Genomic DNA, 17,459 nt, shown 5'->3' on the forward strand with positions numbered 1-17,459 from the left:
AGGAGAGGCTTGAGTAAGACTGGTGTCCCTGCTGGGAGGAACTGAGCCAGGGGAACAGAGCTAGGAGTGACAAGGGCCGGACTGACAGCTGGAAGTCTCTAGCTAGCTGTACATGGCCTCCCTTTTTGACCTTGGGCAAGCCCCTTCCCTTCTCTTAGTCTTGGTGGCCCTGTGAGCAGAGGAGGTGGCCTTTTTCCTTCCTGGCATTCCCAAAGAGGATGACCCCAAGGCCTCAGTCACACCTCAGAGAGGCACATACAGGCCCCAGGTTCTGCCCCTCACTTAACACTTCAGCCTCTGGCATCCTTGGGTCCCTGGCAGGTGGCCCTGGAGGCAGGGCAGCCAATGGGGTTCATCTAGAACCCTTGCCTACTGTCCCCCACTCTGCCACTGACTACATCTTGCAGGGTCTGGTCTCAGTGTCAGGCTCAGATGGCCCTAGTCACAGAGCAACATTTCCATTCTCGCAGCAAACTTTGGTTGAGAGCCTACAGTGTGGCAGACACCATGCTAGCATTGAAGATATAGGCACAAGGAAGACAAAAAAAGGTCCTTGTTCTTATGGAGCTCAAGTTTTGTGCAAAATATATGGTCTCATAAAGGAAACCAGGAAGGGAGGCTAGAACGCGTGGGGAGGTGTGAAGAGCAGAAGGCCTCGCTGAGAAAGTGGCATTAAGGAAAGACCTGGAGGGAGGGTGAGGGAGTGAGCATGTGGACACGGGGGAAGAGCCTGCCAGGCTGAAGGAAGAGCTGGTGTACAGCCCATGAGGTGGGAGCCTGGAGAGGTGCTGTGCTGGAATGGAAAGAAGGGGGGGTGGAGGAAGACAGGAGAAATAAGGGGGTGGGTGGACTGAAGCCAGGCCCAGGGTGGAAGTGAGGACAAGGACTGGGGCAGAAGTGAGGGAGGTCTCTGGGAGGGGAAAGGCAGGTCCTAGTGTGGGAAGGAAGGAGGGAAGGAAGGAAGGAAGGAAGCAGCCAGGATGGGTGGGGTGGATGTCATAGCACCTTGTGGGTCCTTGTTCTTGGCTTTGCACTCTCTTGTGTGCTTGCTCTCTCTCTTTCCACACACACACACACACACACACACGCTCATGGGCGTGTGTATGTTTGTTGTTAGCACCCTCTCATGCGATCCTCACATCATCATATGCATGTTACAAGGAAACTGAGGCTAGGGAGATGTGCCCCGAAAGGGGTAGAATAAGGACTCTTGCCCTTGTTGATATGCCTCTGAAATCTGTGCACACAAGGATGTCATCTTGGCTAGTTACTGCTTTTAAATTGTGGAATAGATTCTGTAAACAAGAGTGGGTGCTTCACCTAGAGGGAACAGCAGGAGCCAAGGCACAGGGTTGAGGCACAGGCTGCTCAGCAGGCAGGAGGCCAGGCAGGGAGTGTCTGGAGGCCACTCCTCAGGTCCTTTGCCTTGTTCTCAGCCCCGTGTCCTCTAGAGGAAGCAGTACCAGGGCCTAGTCTTGTACCTCTTCTCTTTCTCCACCCTCCTGACATGATCTCATCAGCCTTTAAATACCATTACAAGCCACAGCTCCCCAAATTAAATCTCTAGCCCAGTCTTGTCTCCAAACTTCAGACTCCCATATACAACCGCCCACTGGACAGATTTTCTCCCCCAACCCTGCTCCTCCCACACTCTTTTCTATCTCAGTAAATGGCAAATTCAGTCTTCCAACTTCTCAGGCCAAAAACTTTGAAATCATCCCTGACTCCTCTCTCTTTCACATCCTACATCCCAGCTGTCAGCAAATCCTTTAGGTATTATCTACCAATGTGTCCAGAATCCAGCGACTTTTTTTGTACCGGGGATCGAACTCAGGACCTTGTGCTTGGAAGGCAGTGTGGTGGAACCAGAGCTAAATCCCCAGCCTCGAGGCACTTTTTAAAAAAATTGGGTGGGAAATGAACTCAGAGCCTCCTGCATTTGAGGAAAGAACTCTAGCACTGAGCCACATCCCCCTAGAATCCAGACGCTTGTCGTCACTCCTCATTGTCACCCTGGTTCAAGCCACTGTTGTCTCAGAGAATAGCAGTGGTCTGGCTGGTCTCCCAGTCTCTTCCCCCATTTGTCCCTGCAGGCTAATCTCAATGCAGAAGCCAGGATGATTCTTTTAACAGTGAGTTAGATCTTACCATTCACTCCTCTGCCCTAAATCTTCCAGGGCCTACAAGGTTTCTATTTCCTCTTCAACACCTGCTACTCTCCCTCCCCTATAGCCTGATAGCCTCACTGTTCCTTCATGGTGCATGGCATGTTCCACAGTAAAGCCTTTGCAATGGCTGTTCCCTCTGCTTGGAATAGTCTTTTTTATGAGTCTTCTGTTAGATAGCTGTATGTCTTGTGTTTCCCCCTGTATCTGTACCCTGTATATCAACAACAGAGAGAGAACAGTATTAGAAATAAATGAAAATGTAATAATTTAAAAAATACTGGTTATAGGGCTGGGGATTTACTCAGTGGTGCCGCCGCCTGCCTCGCAAGCACAAGGTCTTGAGTTTGATCCCCAGTACCAAAAAAGCACAAAATACTGGTTATAAATGCTACTATAAAGCTTTTAAGTGAGCTTTCCTGCCTGTACAGGTTCCCTAGCTGGTTTGGGGATACATACTGCACCCTAGTGGCCATTATAGAAAAAGCCCTGTCTTCTGAGAAGCTCCTGCTGCCTTCTGCTTGGATATAGTGAAGCTTCCCTCTCACTTAACCTCTTACTGGGCCGCCCTGCCCCAACAACTCCAAATGAGCGGTACAAACTGTTCCTGCTCTGCCCGTGGAGAGGACATAGACAGACCTAGTAGGAATTTCACATCCCTAGTGGTTCACTGAGTGACCTTGGACAGGCACCCAACTTCTCTGTTTCCCAGCCAGGTGTAGTGCACATGCCTGTAATCTCAGAAGTCTGAGAGGCCAAGACAAGAGGATTACAAGTTCCAGCCCAACCTGGGCACAACTTAGTGACTTAGTGAGGCCTTGTCTCCAAGGAATAAAAGAGGTGAGGACCATGCTCAGAATACATTAGGTGCTCCTGGGTGTGGTGGTACATGCCTGTAATCCCAGCACTCAGGAGGCTGAGGCAGGAGGACTGCAGTGAGTTTGAGGCCAGCCTGGGCTACATAGTGAGTTCAAGGCCAGCCTGAACTATATTAAAAAACCTTGTCTAAAATTAAATAAATAAATAAATATATATAATATATATAAGGTACCCTATATATAGAATGAATATATATATATATATATATATATATATATATATATATATATATATATATATGGTGCCCAATAGCTGTTATTTTCTGTTGGAAAGTGAGGGTAGGTGAGGATTTCTGACTCCTTTACTCATGCGTCTGGTGAAGTGAGTGAGTAGAACACAGGGGAGGTGATTGCAAGGCTCCACCCTTGCTAGGGCAGCTTGACTACAGCTCTATTCCTTCCCTACCCCCAAGAGCTGAACGGCACAGGCTCGAGGTGTGGCTGTGCTGAAGCCTTGTGGCCGGTGAGACGCTTCTGGCCTCTCTGACCTCCCTCACTGGTCATCCACTGCTCTTATGGTGGCTCAGGGGAACACACGGGCAGTAGCCACTACCCCACCTGACAGATGTGGAAACCAATGCCATTATACCAGGGAAGAGTGAGCTGTTCAGCTGGGTTTTTCACACCCAGGAAGAGTGAGTTCACTATTCTTGGGGCCAGGGGAAGTTTGGGTCACTAGGCAGAACTCTCAAGTTAGCTTTGTTTGAGGAAGCCAGAGAGGGGATCACTCACTTTTTCCTGAGGACTTAGCCCCTCCTAGTGCAGGACACTTCTAGGTAGGGAAATAGGTATGGAGTCCAGTCCTGATGGCACATACTGTGACCCCACGGAACAGGTTACATAGTGAATTCAACACTAGCCTAACTACATAGCAAGACCCTGTCTCAAAAAAAAACCATGTGTGTGGGGGGGGTGGGGGGACTTTGGGAGATGGTACAGGAATCTGGGGTTCAGGAGGCAGAACTTCCCCTTGAGTGTAGGTATGGGTGACCAATGAGGAAGGCAGGACTGTGAAGGTGAAGGAACTGGCCTGACCTGGGAGTGCCTCCACGTTAGAAAAGGAGACACGCTGGGCCGGGGATTTAGCTCAGTGGTTTCGCTGCCTGCTGCGCAAGCGCAAGGACCCGAGTTCAATCCCCGGTACCAAAAAAAAAAAAAAAAGACACGCTGCTGGGTTCTCCTTAGGAAACAAGGTCTCCAAGTTTTCAGGCATGAAGCAAGGCCAGCAGCACAGGGTGGATCCCCCAACCTAAATCTACAGAACCTGCAGACTGAGACTTGACAACTCTTCCAAGCCAACATTCCCTCTTGCCTGCTCTGGCTTGTTCTCAGGCCTAGCCAGGACAGGATCCAGGGGTCTCACACAGGTCCTGCAGGTATGCCCGCTTTCATCTCCAGTCCTGCACTGCCCCACTCCCTGCATGCCTGGCTGGTGCCACTGCTGAGAGGAGCACTCCTGCTAAAGAATGCTTCTGCTGAGCTTCTGGGGAGAAGCACAGGATGGTCCAGATACAGTACTTCTAGAGTACTAGAGCTCTAGAGCTCAGACAAGCCCGAGGGAATTCTAGGGATACAAATTTGGTCTCTGGAAAGCTCTGGCCCATAAAGGGTCTGCTAAGGACGCAGGGCTGGAACCACACCTGATTCTCAAGGAGCAAATGTGTGATTCTGGTGCCTGTAGGTTCCCTCCATGTATGGCGGTGGAGGTGGAATCTTTTCCTTTTATCCACATGCTTGTAAAAATTGTATCCAATATGGATGCTTAGTGAGGAATTCATCAGACCTATGAGAAGTCACTCTTCCTTTGCTGAGGTGGTCTGGCATCTCCTTGGGGACCAGAGCAAGGCTGGCTTCCTTGCTGACGCCTAGCATCCTTTCCTACTTCCCAGATCTGAACCTCTGCCCTCTTTGCAGGGCCAATTTCCTGCCACCACTGTCACCTTCCTCCAGATAATGCCTGCAGCCTCTTGGTTGGGATTCTTGCCTCCAGGTGGCTCTCCAACCCCTTCCACACACTTGTGCCTGAGGGGCTGTGCTAGAACAGGGTGGAGGTACTAAAGTCCATGGCCAAATCAAAGCTGTTTTTGTACAACTAATGAGCTAAGAATGGTTTTTATATTTTTAAATGGCTGGAAAAAAGTCAAAAGAATATTTTGTAACACGTAAGAATTACATGAGAGTCTTATTCCAGTGTCCTTAAGCAAGGTGTGATTTCCTATTATCCAGTGTTAGAACTTGCTAATTGGAACAGAAACTGGCTTCTTTTAGAAAACACTTGCTGAGTCCTGATCTAGATGATAAATCTGCCCTGCCACTCTGCTTAGGGGTCATCAGGGGTTCCCTATTGCTCTGAGTGACCCTGTCCACCTCTCCAGCCTCGTCACCTGTCTCTCCACTGGTCCCCCCACTCGAGACAATCTTTCCTCAAGCCCCAGCATACCTGCCCCCACAGCCCCATCACAAGGCTGGCCCAGGGCAGGATGCAGACATTCGCCAGGAGGGGCCTGGTCAGCACCCCACCCCTCTACTTAGCTAGTGCTGCAGAGAGAAGACGCTTATGTATTTTCCAGATACCAAGTATGATTTTCATGAATTCTGAACACCTCTGATGGATCAGGCGCTTCACATATTCATTTCTCACAACAACCTTGATAATTTAGATACAATCGCCACTCCATCAAGTGGCAAGTTATGTGGCAGAGCTAGAATGTGCAGTCAGATCTGCTGATTCTGATGCCCCACATGTAGTTTATCCATTCAACCCATGGCTTGAAAGATGTAACACATGCTCCTCGACCTTCAACCTTCTGTTGTGTGGGGCCACAGACCCTGCCCTAAATGGCCCACAGGGACCATCTGTCACTTATATCCAGCTACTTGTTCCTGCTCCTGTACCTCACATCTTTCTAACCAGATTGTCTGGGTGAAGACCAAAGGCAGCTCTTCCTACAAAAATCAAATGCTTGGTTTTGTGACTCCATGTCTCAAATCTTCTGCTGCTGCTCTAGGGCACAAGGCTTGTTTTGAGGTAGAAGGAAACTGCTGGAAGTCTCCATGCTGGTGGGGTGCCAATGTGCAGGGCCACTGTTGGTGAACCTGGCTTAAAGGAGCCTTAAGAATGCTTCTGGTGGGCTTTTGGAGAGAAGCTCTGGTCTAAACACTTCTAGCAGTTCAGAGTGCACAGACAGTGACAGGTAATATGACTGGTGAGGGCCTAGGAAAAAGCAACACATAACAGTTGTCTATGTGAGACTCTTTATCAACCAGAGAGGAGTTAGGGCTACACTGGTCATTTCACAGAGGCCACAGTGTGAACCTGGCAGAAAAGCTTGATCTACATCCTCTACCATTATAGGAGGTTGCTAAACTGTCACTGGACAGGCTCAGTCATGTGGTACGACAGGTGCCAGGGACTTGAGAAAATGGAATTCTGTAAAGCAACCTAACCCTCTCCTATGTCTAGAACTGACAGTATTGGGAAAAGTAAAAAGAAGTTCAGGTAGGCAGGCATATGGGAGCTTTTGGCAAAAGACAGACAAGATGGCTGGGTTTAAAGGACATGTGTGATTCTATGTATGGTGTTTCAATTCAGTGTTCATTATCTTAGACTGAGAGATTTGCTTGTGTCAGTGGAGACTATGACTATGACTAAGTGACACAAAGTCAGTTTTGGGCTAAAATTCTGGTATGTCCAAATAAAGTTCAATATTCCCCCAAGAGTCAAAGCAATCACAGTGATAGTATGAGAAGCCTGGGAACCTCGTGATCATACAGAGATACGGCCACAGTGGAACACTTTATATAGACCGGAATAAACAAGGGGATTTCTGACACACTCATGCTTTGGATGTATCAGTACAAGACAGCTATGATTCTGCTAGGCAGTGAGGAACAAGCATGATTTATCTGCTGGCAAATGAGTCTCCACTACACCTAACCATTCTTTTATCTAAGTGCATCTTGATCTCAGTCCTGGACATCAAAGTAGTCAATTATTGGCTCCTTAGTTATCTTCTGTAAATTACTGCTCCCAGGATTCCTGAAAAGCAAACAAAGAATGATCAATCTTTTCTTCTTTGGGGAAAATACAGATTTTCAGAATGTTAAGAATCAGCTGATTAAACATTTGTGAAGCTTTGGTAACACAGTGGGGCAAGCTGGGCGTGGTGGTGCTGTCTGTAATCCTAGCACTTGGGAGGCTGAGGGAAGAGGAACCTTGCAAGTTCAAGCCAGTCTGAGCTACATAGGGAGACCCTGTCTTATAACAAAATAAAACAGGGCCGGGGACTTAGCTTAGTGGTTCCACCACCTGCCTTGCATGCATAAGGTCCCAAGTTTGATCCCCAATACCAAAAAAAAAGGAATTATCAAAACAAAACAAAGGGTCAGGGAGAGAGAGCATGGCATAAACAAGCTAATGACTCCACAGGCTATGTCTAAGTGGAACAGTAACACAGCCATGGGAGTGTCTTGAAACATCCCTTACATTTCCAGAACCACTGCCTGTGTGGGTATGCAGAATGCAGGCTGTCTGCTCCTAGGGTAGAGAGGAGCTGGTCCTGTACTGCTACCTGACACTCAGTGTTCTTGGCTGATGCTGTCCTGTCTGGTTCTACAGGGCCAACAATGGCTCTGACCCTCATGGTGACCTTGTAAACTGCCCTAATCACTCTTCTAGAGGTTTGGGTAGGAGACCCTGAAGAGGTCCTGCTAGGACTTCTGCGTGGAAAGCCAGAAAGGTGCAGGGACCCCTAACTTTCAGCCACACTGCCTTGGTCACAGTAGAGCAGCTGGGCTCCTCTCCTGCTAAGGAAGAAGGGTGGGAGGGAGGGAAGGTGCGCCTCCTTTGTTTCTGTTTGAGAAAACACCTGGCAGACTTGTTGCATGTCAGCTTGCTTTTCTTTTCTCTTTAAATCATTAATTTGTTTTTGGTGTAAAAATCTTTCAAACTATACAGAAGCAGACAGAACAAAACATGAAAGTACCCCCCATACCCTCTGCTGCCAACACTTGCCCCTAACACCACATCCATCTTCAGAGTAACTACTGTTAACTATGAGATGTTTCAGTTCTAGATCATTTGGTGTGACAGACTGAATCCACTCCCCAGTGTCACCATTTACATGTGGAAATTATGTCCAGTGACTGCTTTTTTGGAGTGGAATCAGCATTATAAACATCAAAGTTAAGGATCCCGAGGCTTGAACAAATGTTACCTAGTACCCTAACCAAACTTTACATTTTTTTTTTTGGTACCGGGGATCGAACTCAGGACCTTGCATTTGCAAGGTAGGTGCAGTCCCACTAAACCTTACATATTCAAACACAGTACCTAAAGCTGGCCCCAAAAATGCCACCAGTGGCTGGTGTAGCCCAGGACAGTTCATCCCTGCTGCCTCCTCTAACCAGACATGTACCTATGGAAAGGAGCTAAAGAATCCTTACTTGTCTGCCTGATGTCTGTGATGAGGAATTGGTGGTGGAGGCCGTGTCTGCACTTCCCTTTCAAGCACAGCTGTCAGCGTGGTGGGAGGACAAATGGACTTCCCTCTGACAAGAGCCAAAACACAAAGTACTGAAAAGTGAGAATCATTTGTAGAGATAGGCAGACAGCTAGAAAGTCAGTCCATGCCTTTGGCACTATGGTGCTGCTGAGCACTCTTGATACAACCTGCCACCTCTCAAGCATGGCCACTTGCGTTCAAGCCCCTCTTCCTTCCTCCCACCCCTGCTGGGCCTGTTGCCTACTTCCTTACATGTCACACTTCACTGTTCTTCATTGGGAAGTTCTTCCTAATCCCTCAGGTTCTGATGATGATTCTAGGTACTCCCTGTCCCCTTCAGGCTCACACTACTGCCTCAGTTTCTTCTGATGGGAAAATACAGTTCACAAGGCATGCCAGTATTCTTTCAGTATCCATTGGGCTAGGAGGACAAAACCAGGGAGACAGAAAACAAGAGACAGAGGGGAAAAGGGGAAAAGGGACAGGTGTGATGAACAGGCATCCCACTCTCTGGCCCCAGGTCTGTTCCCTCTACTGCTAAATGCTGTCTCCAGCACCTGCCATGGACCAGGGCAGATGGGAAGCCCGTGCACTTCGGGTGATTTGCCCTATGTAATGAGGCATGGGCTTCGCTCTCTGGCCAGGCCTTTAGATCATCGTGAAGTGGCTGTCCAAGAGAGGCAGATTTCCTCTCTACTCTGCTGAGAGAGAAGTAAGGAAAGCAAATACTGATGGATCCTTCTGAAGAACGCCTCCTGTGACAGCAAGATCAACCCACCTCACTGCAGTGACCACAACATTGCGCTTTGGTTCACTGTCATAGCTCACACTCTCCAGGCCATAAACTTGGGCCAGGTCATGGATGATTCGGCGATGGTCTCTGTTCATGGGAGGGAAGCAGTGGCTTTTCTTACTGTTCTTTCCCTGTATCGAAGGAAACAGTAACTTCAAACAGAGAACACTTACAGTTGTCCTTCCTACCACAAGAACAACTTGGTCAGTAAGAGGTGAGTGGATTTTAGAGCTTCACAGTGTATAGCATTTCACTAACTGCCACACAGGTCTGGAGGAGTTTGGGAGGATGGGAGCTGTTGTGAGGAAATGGGCAGAGTTAGGGACAAAGAGTAAGTGAACTGAGACTTTGGTAGACAGTAATGTTTCCTCCTGAGGCCCTGTAAATGGGGAGTGACAATCCCAAGGAAGGACTAAATAAAGTGAAGTCTTAAAAAGCAAAAAATCATACTTCTATAAAAGTTTGGTCCACACTAAAAATGCTAAGTATGCAGACACAGACACACAAGTTGAGAAATACATTTATTCAGGCTTCCTCATTGGGAGGGGAACAGTGCATTCCATTTTCTCCTTCATGTAAGTCTCCTATTGGGTATAGTAACATAAGAGGGGAAGGGAAGAAAATGAGAAGAGGGGAGGGAAGTGGTAGAAAAGAACACCACCATCATTAGCTATGGAGCTAAAGGAGCCATCTTGCCTCCACTCCCAATATTGTCTGCTTCTGACCAAAGGAAAGACTTTTCGCTTAAAGCTACCTCTGGGACACCCCTGTAACCTCCAGGACAGGGGCCTTACTCTCTTTGAGAAGTCTATTCCCCACTGCTCTTTAGCACTAGTCATACAACTTTTATCTTTCCCTAATGGTTTGGGTAATAAAGAAAGAGTGTGTTCTCCTATCATATGCAATTCTTCTGAGTATTCCACTCAGTAATTTGTCTATCGAGCCCTTCTCATCGAGAGTTGTTTTTGCCTATTCTTAGGCACTGAGCTAGGATTTTTATTTACATTTAATGACTGCAGATACCTTTTCTGCAATGACTGAACCAGGACAGGCTTCCATAAATGTTATAATGGTTGAGCTTTTAGGCTTTCCTTAAGGAAGTTGTGATTGCTTCTTACAACTACTCTAGGCTGAAAGTGTTTCCGGGACTTGGTTTTTTATAAAGGTAGCTTTAGAGAAAACAGTTCAACCTTATTCACAGCCTCCACGAGGGTTTCCATTTCCTTCTCAACGTCACTGACAAACTTTAAGTCCTTTCTGAAATGAGAAACCATCACAGTTAATTCTTCTGATTCCTGCCCATCTAGGAAGCCCTTCCACCCATGTCTGCCTATAAAGTGCAGACAATAGACAATGTTGGCAGAAAAACTGCAGAGGTCAGGAAGTCAGATAACAGAATGTCATGAAACAATAAAAAAAAAAGAGAGAAAGAGAGAACAAATACAAGAAGAGAAGGAAGGAAAAACAACGACCAGAAGGTCAGAGAACAGGAGAAAAATAAAAGGTGCTACTGCCTCCAGTGAGGACAAGACTTGGTTAGAGAGGTGCGATGTGGCCTAGAGACCCTTCACCTCAGTCTATTCCAGCTCTTGGTAGGCTGGAATGCAACCACCCTGGCCACCCCCTCCATTCAAAGTTCAGTTCCTCAAGGGGAGTTTTGAGGAAACTAAGGACGGATTATTAAATATCACATGATCTCTCTGTCTCTTTTTTTTCTTTGAGACAGGGTCTCACTATGTAATCCAGTCTGGCCTTGAACTTGTGGCGATCCTCCTGCCTCAGCTTCCGAAGTGCTGGGATTACAAGCATGCACCACCATGCCCAGCTCTAAATATTGCATAATCTCATACAACAGACAAAATACATTTTGCTTGGCTTAATCCCAGAAGAAGCACATATTGGTTACTACATCTTAAAATACTAGCCTCTGTCATAAGCCACAATTAAGAAAGTAGGCAACAAGTTACATACCTGGCATCATCTTTCAAACTGTCACTGAATTTTGACCCAGCTGAACGTACATTGAAAGGATCAGAATCATCACTGATATCAAATGCCTCTGCCAACCTCCTGAAAGTAAGAGAAGTATGCAAATGCAAGGGAAGGAGGAGGAGGGAATATCTCTTATACAGCAGCCCTCCCTTATTTGCAGGAGATATATTCTAAGACCCCCAGTGGGTGTCTGAAACCATGGACAGTTTTTTCCAATACATACATACCTATGATAAAAGTTCAACATAAATTAGGTACAGCAAAAGGTTAACATTAATAACTTACCATAAATTTTAGTAATCTCAGCATATGATTTTTCTCCTTGAGTTGAGAACTTTCATTTTTCTTACTTATAGAAAGCACTTTATGGCTTCTCTTTGGCATATCCAAATTGCTGGCATCACTACTCTTGCACAATGGAGCCATTATTAAGTAGAATAAGGGTTACTCAAACACAGTCACTATGATCCTGCAATAGTTGATTTGATACTGAGATGGCTAGCAAGTGACTAACAGGTGAGTAGTATATTTAATGTGGACAAAGGAGTGATTCATGTCCTGTGAGGGATGGAGTGCTTTGATCACGATACTCAGAAAAGTGTACAATTTAAAATTTGTGAACATTTTATTTGTGGAATTTTCCACTCAATATTTTCAGACCACAGTAGAGTGAAGGCAACAGAAACTGTGGAAAGCAAAACTTCGGGTAAGGTGGGAACTACTGTACTAACACAAATAGACTGAGTCCTAAATTCCTTATACTCTAATGATCTCATTTCAGCAAACCACTTTACTAAAGAAAGAATAACAACAATTTGGGACAAGATGTGGTACAGTTTTCATAGAAGAAAATAAACAAAATAGATTTATATGGATCTAAGCAAGATGAATTCTGGAGACACGGATTATTCGGGGATATGTGAGATCATTGTGAATGGTCAGTGGGGATGAGCTTTTCTGAGGCTTAATTTAAGAAAAAGGAAAAGGCTGGGCATGGTGGCACATGCCTGTAATCCCAGCACTATGGAAGCTGAGGGAGGAAGATTGCTATGAGTTCAAGGCCAGCCTGAACAACATAGTGAGACACTGTTTCAATCCCCCACCCACCCTCCAAAAAGGGCTGGGCATGGTGGCACATGCCTATAACCCCAGCACTTGAGGTGCAGAGGCAGGGGAATGTAAATTGAACCCAGACTGGGCTACACAGTGAGTGCAAGGCTGGGCGGAATACATAGTAAGAACTTGTCTCAAAAAACCTCAAAACTAAAAAAATAAAAAAATAAAAAAACAACAACGCCCCCCACCCCAAAACTGGGCCAGGGATTTAAGCTCAGTGGTGCTCTGCCTGCCTCATAGGCCCAAGGTCCTAAGTTCAATTCCTAGTACTGAAAAAAAGAAAAAACAAAAAAACAAGCCAAATAAAAGAATAAGGTACATAAGCTAGGGATGCAGCTCAATGGTACAGTGTACAGGTAGCATGGACAAGGCCCTGGGTTTGATACCTAGTACTAAAAACAAAACAAAACAAAGCAAAAACAAAACAAAACTGGAAAATAAAGGGGAAAAGAATTCTATTACAAACATTTAGCACCACATTTTTGTTGTTATTTGTTTTGTTGTTTTTGTTTTTTGGAGACAGGGTCTTGTTATGTTATCTAGGCTGGTTTTAAACCTGTGGGCTTAAGTAATCCTCCTGCCTCAGCCCCCTGAGTAGTTGGGATTAAAGACACATGCCATGGTGCCTGGCTTAGATTTTCTAATTTTTCAAGAGTCTTATCTTTAAATTTTCAATAAAATTCTTAGAGTGAGATCTTTTGATGTTTTTTATTAGCTGGCCACCAATTCAAATTTAAATACCAATGAAAAGCTTATGGGCTGAATTTGGGCTACTAGTTTTTGCTTCTGTAGGAAAATATACATATATATAATTTTAGATGGACTTTTCTTTTTCAAATTTGCATTCTCTTTTCTCCCCTTAAGTCAGTGCATTTAAAAAAGAATTTTTATATAGTGAAGGTCATTATGTCATCAAACAGTGAGGAGAAAGTCAAAAGGCTTTCAAAAATAGCCAGTTCTAATCAATAACTAACATTTACTGGACACTTGCTATATGCCAGGCTTGTGCCAATCTGTAGCATCCTTAGTTTTAAGGTATCAATCTTCACAACTCACGGAAGTTGGTATTATTGTCACCATTTTCATGAATTTTTAAGAAAATTAAATCTTAAGAGAGCATATGCAACCTGCCCAGGGCTACACAATTACATAGTTTATGAAGTTAGGACTGAAATCCAGGCAATCTGACTTCGGAGCTCTGGACAGTTCTGACTACTGTACAATACTGTCTCTTTTTTTTTGTACTGGAGATCAAACTGGGGACCTTGCGCTTGCATGGCAGGCGCCGCCAGAACCACTGAGTTAAATCCCTGGCCCTTTACTACATTTCCTTTTTTTTTTTTGGTACCGGGGACCGAACTTGGGTCCTTGTGCTTGCCCAGCAGGCAGCGAAACCACTGAGCTAAATCCCTGGCCCTGCATTTCTTAATACCTAGGACTCATAGCACACATTTTGGAACTGGGAACACTATAACTGATGGTTCTAAAGGGCAGTGGGTTTGAACAGCACTCCCTAGAGAGTTGCCATTAGAGTCAAACCAAGGGAAATCTGGGCAGCACCACTGGGCATCCCAATACCTGCTACACAGTGACACTTAAAGAATTTCTGTTGCTGAAGGTGTAGCTCAGTGGTATAGTGCTTGGCTAGCATGTGCATGGTCCTCGGTTTGAACTCCAGCACCAAACACAAACAAAAAGTGCTGTCATAATTGCTTAAAGTCAAACTCCAAAGTAAAGCAAGGGTTTACATCCTCCTATACATCCATACGAATGGTTAAAATGAAAAAGACTGACAATCCCAAGCACTGGAAAAAAGGTGTAGTAGCAATGGGAATTACCAACCTGCTGGAAGAGTTTAAGTTATTATTATTATTATTTCTGTACTGGGGATTAAAACTAGGGACTTTGCACCGAGTTACATCCCTAGCCCTGACTTACATATTCTTTCTTTCTTTTCTTTTCCTTTTCTCTTTCCTTCCTTCCTTTCTTTTTCTTCCTTTCTTTCTTTCTTTCCTCCCTCCCTCCCTTCCTTTCTTTCCTTTCTCTCTCTCTCTCTCTCTCTCTCTCTGGTTTTATTGAGAGGTCTTGCTTTGTAGTTCAGGTTGGCCTTGAATTCACTAGTCCAGACTGGCCTTGAACTCATGGTGATCCTTCTGCCTCAGCTTCATGAGTGGTAAGTCATCAAGAAGTTGCCCAGGCTGGGCTTGAACTTGTGATCCTCCTGTCTCAGCCTTCCAAAGTGCTAGGATTACAGGCATGTTCCACCACGGGGCGGGGATTTAGCTCAGTGGCACTGCGCCTGCCTCGCAAGTGCAAGGTCATGAGTTCAATCCCCAGTACCAAAAAAAAAACCCCAAAAACAAACAGGCATGTTCCACCACACTGGGCGAGGAGTGTAATTTGGAACAACCAGTTTGGACACTGGTAGAATCTACCAAAGCTGAATGCAAGCATACCCCATTAATCAGCAATTCTACTCCTAAGGTTATACCCAGGAGAAATGAGTACATGTATAAAGAAGAACACAAAGATTCTTGGGGGCTAGGGATGTAGCTCAGGGGTAGAATGTTTGCCTGCAAATATGAGTTCATTCCCCAGCACTGAAAGAAAAAAAAAGTTCTTAACAGCATTATTTGTATAGCTCAATACTGACAGCAATACATATATCCATAAATGGTTAAATTATGATAAATTAATACAATAAAATATCATGCAAAAGTGAAAATAAAGTACTGGGACGTGTAACAAGGAGTGTCACAAATGCAATGAAAGAAAAAACCAGGGCCGAGGATTTAGCTCAGTGGTTCTGGTGCCTGCCTTGAAAGTGCAAGGTCCCGAGTTCGATCCCTGGTACCAAAAACAAAAAAAAACAAATAAAAAACAAACAGACAAAAGTAACACAAACTATATGATTTCATCATCTAATATATAAAGTTCAAAAACAGATGAAACTAATATAAAGTGTGAAAAGGCAGAAGAGACATTAGTATTTTGTGGAATACCCAAGAGGGTTCTGTTAATTTTCTCTTTCTTGAATTGGGTGCTGGTTACAACACTGTATTCACTTAATGATTCACTGACCTGTATGCTTATGCTGAACTTCAATTTTTTTTTTTTTTATACCGGGGATTGAACTTGGGACCGTACGCTTGTGAGGCTGGCGCTGGAACCACTGAGCTAAATCCCTGGCCCATGCACTTCAATTTTTAAAATGTAGGGCAGGGGATTTAGCTCAGTGGTTTTGCCGCCTGCTGCGCATGCGCAAGGACCCGAGTTCAATCCCCGGTACCAAAAAAACAAAACAAAACAAAACAACAAAACCAAGTGTTCAATTTTTAAAATGTATGTATGTATGTATATTTTTTGAGACAGGGTCTCACTGTGTAGTTCAGGTGGGCCTTGAACATCGATCCTCCTGCCTCAGCCTCCAGAGGGCTGGGATTACAAGTATGTGTCACCACGCCCGGCAATAAAATAAAAAATCATTAAATATTTTTTAAAGCCTCTTATCCATTGGAATCGGGATGTTGGTCAGTAAGTAAAGAAGTATGTTGTGATATGATGTCTACCTCACACCCAAAACCACATAGCTCATGTTTCTGAAATAAGTTGAAATTACCTGAGTGGTTTATCCTTAGACAATTCAATTCTTGCTGATCACATTTCTCTTGTTGCCCAACAGGAGTAAGAAGCCTCACTTACCTTTTCCTTTCCAAGGCTGAACACTCTTCATCACACTCCAGCCTTGATGAGTAAATAAAAAAATTGTCAAGGTATAGACTGTGGCTCTTGCCCACCAAGACAGCCTTAGGTGGACAATCTGACTCCTGCCAAAGGACTTCCCTCCAGGGCAGGAAGCAGCTCAGGCCACCTACTTCTGGGTTTCACTAGAGCCCACTGTCCTGGGAATCTCATTTTATGGAGCTTCATGCTCCCTAGGTACAACTCTGACAGCCCCAACTCCTGTTCCAGATACAGCTACCAATATGGCTCTCTGTTCTTCTGTGGGCTGGACTACTTACATCTAGGTCTCTCCTCTCTACCAACTGTCTCAAATAAGGCTTGGAAAATCTCTTCTGCTTTAGTTACATCCTGAGCAGGACTCACTGGGGTTGAGGTGGATATGGTCTCAATGTGGAAGACTGCTGAATATCTACTCTGTCAGGCTGACTGTGGGGGACTGAGACGAATGAACCCTGCCTTCTAGAAAATAGAAAAAACAAGGCATCTATACACATTTTCAAAATCACCTGGCTTGTTGAACTTCTTTTTTAGTAATTAACTTGCTGATCTCCACTGAATCACCAAGCTGCATGTCTGTTATTTTAGAGGCCATAGAAAGAGCAGCTATTCTGAAATATAGAAAAGAAAAGAAGCACTGCATTTTCACAAGAACCTATCCATGTTAGGGATACAGAAGAACTCTTTCAAAACCAATCCACCACAAGACTTGTGGTCTTGGAAGGCTGTCACATGTTTTTAGTACAAGTCTTTAGATTCTAAGCAGCTACCCAGGAAGTCATGCGGTAACCCAACTCCTCAGCCCACTCAGCATCTGGACCAATGCCCAGCACTTGGGAGGTATACAAACACAGCCAGTCTGATGATGTCTGTGGGTCCATGGTACATCTCTACACCTAATCAGAGATACACACAACCAGTCATTCCTTCATACCTCCACTTCTGTGTGGTCAGACTCTGTATGACCACACGGGTTCCAAGACTTTACAAGGCTGCAAAGATGCTTCCCAGAACAATGAGAAACCCCACTCTGGGGAGGGGACACAGGACTTAGCCTTGGCTGTGCCACTATCAGTGACAGGGTAACAAAGTAACTCATTTCACATCTGGATATCTTTCCTTCTTATCTTATGGTATAATAAGAGCAAAAGGGAGAAGAAAAAAAAATGAAAAAGTTCCCTTACAAATTAGAAGTTAGGGGCTGGGGATTTAGCTCAGTGGTTCCACCGCCTGCTTTGCAAGCGCAAGGTCTCGAGTTAGATCCCCGGTA

At 45.2% G+C, this 17,459-nt stretch overlaps 1 protein-coding gene across 10 annotated transcripts in view; it reads right to left on the bottom strand.

Annotated features, from left to right (window-relative positions):
- Positions 1 to 6,826: 6,826 nt before the first annotated feature.
- The window catches only part of Nfx1 (nuclear transcription factor, X-box binding 1), a 64,562-nt gene continuing 53,929 nt past the window's right edge, over positions 6,827 to 17,459 (bottom strand). For 9 of the 10 annotated variants that reach the window (XM_087183779.1, XM_004838401.4, XM_087183777.1 and 6 more), the window contains 7 exons: positions 16,699 to 16,800; positions 16,151 to 16,192; positions 11,312 to 11,410; positions 10,531 to 10,597; positions 9,326 to 9,471; positions 8,489 to 8,593; positions 6,827 to 7,082 (listed from right to left, as the gene is read on the bottom strand). In XM_087183779.1, the coding sequence (XP_087039905.1) occupies positions 7,010 to 7,082; positions 8,489 to 8,593; positions 9,326 to 9,471; positions 10,531 to 10,597; positions 11,312 to 11,410; positions 16,151 to 16,192; positions 16,699 to 16,800 (634 nt within the window). In that variant the 3' untranslated portion in view covers positions 6,827 to 7,009. Of the gene's footprint in view, positions 7,083 to 8,488; positions 8,594 to 8,799; positions 8,969 to 9,325; positions 9,472 to 10,530; positions 10,598 to 11,311; positions 11,411 to 16,150; positions 16,193 to 16,698; positions 16,801 to 17,459 lie in introns of all 10 variants that reach the window. The other variant, XR_015440032.1, reaches the window with a different exon arrangement.

The sequence above is a fragment of the Heterocephalus glaber genome, unplaced genomic scaffold, assembly GCF_053883595.1.
Source record: "Heterocephalus glaber isolate CG9 unplaced genomic scaffold, H.glaber_assembly_v1.0 deba00001481, whole genome shotgun sequence".
Taxonomy (NCBI): Eukaryota; Metazoa; Chordata; class Mammalia; order Rodentia; family Bathyergidae; genus Heterocephalus; species Heterocephalus glaber.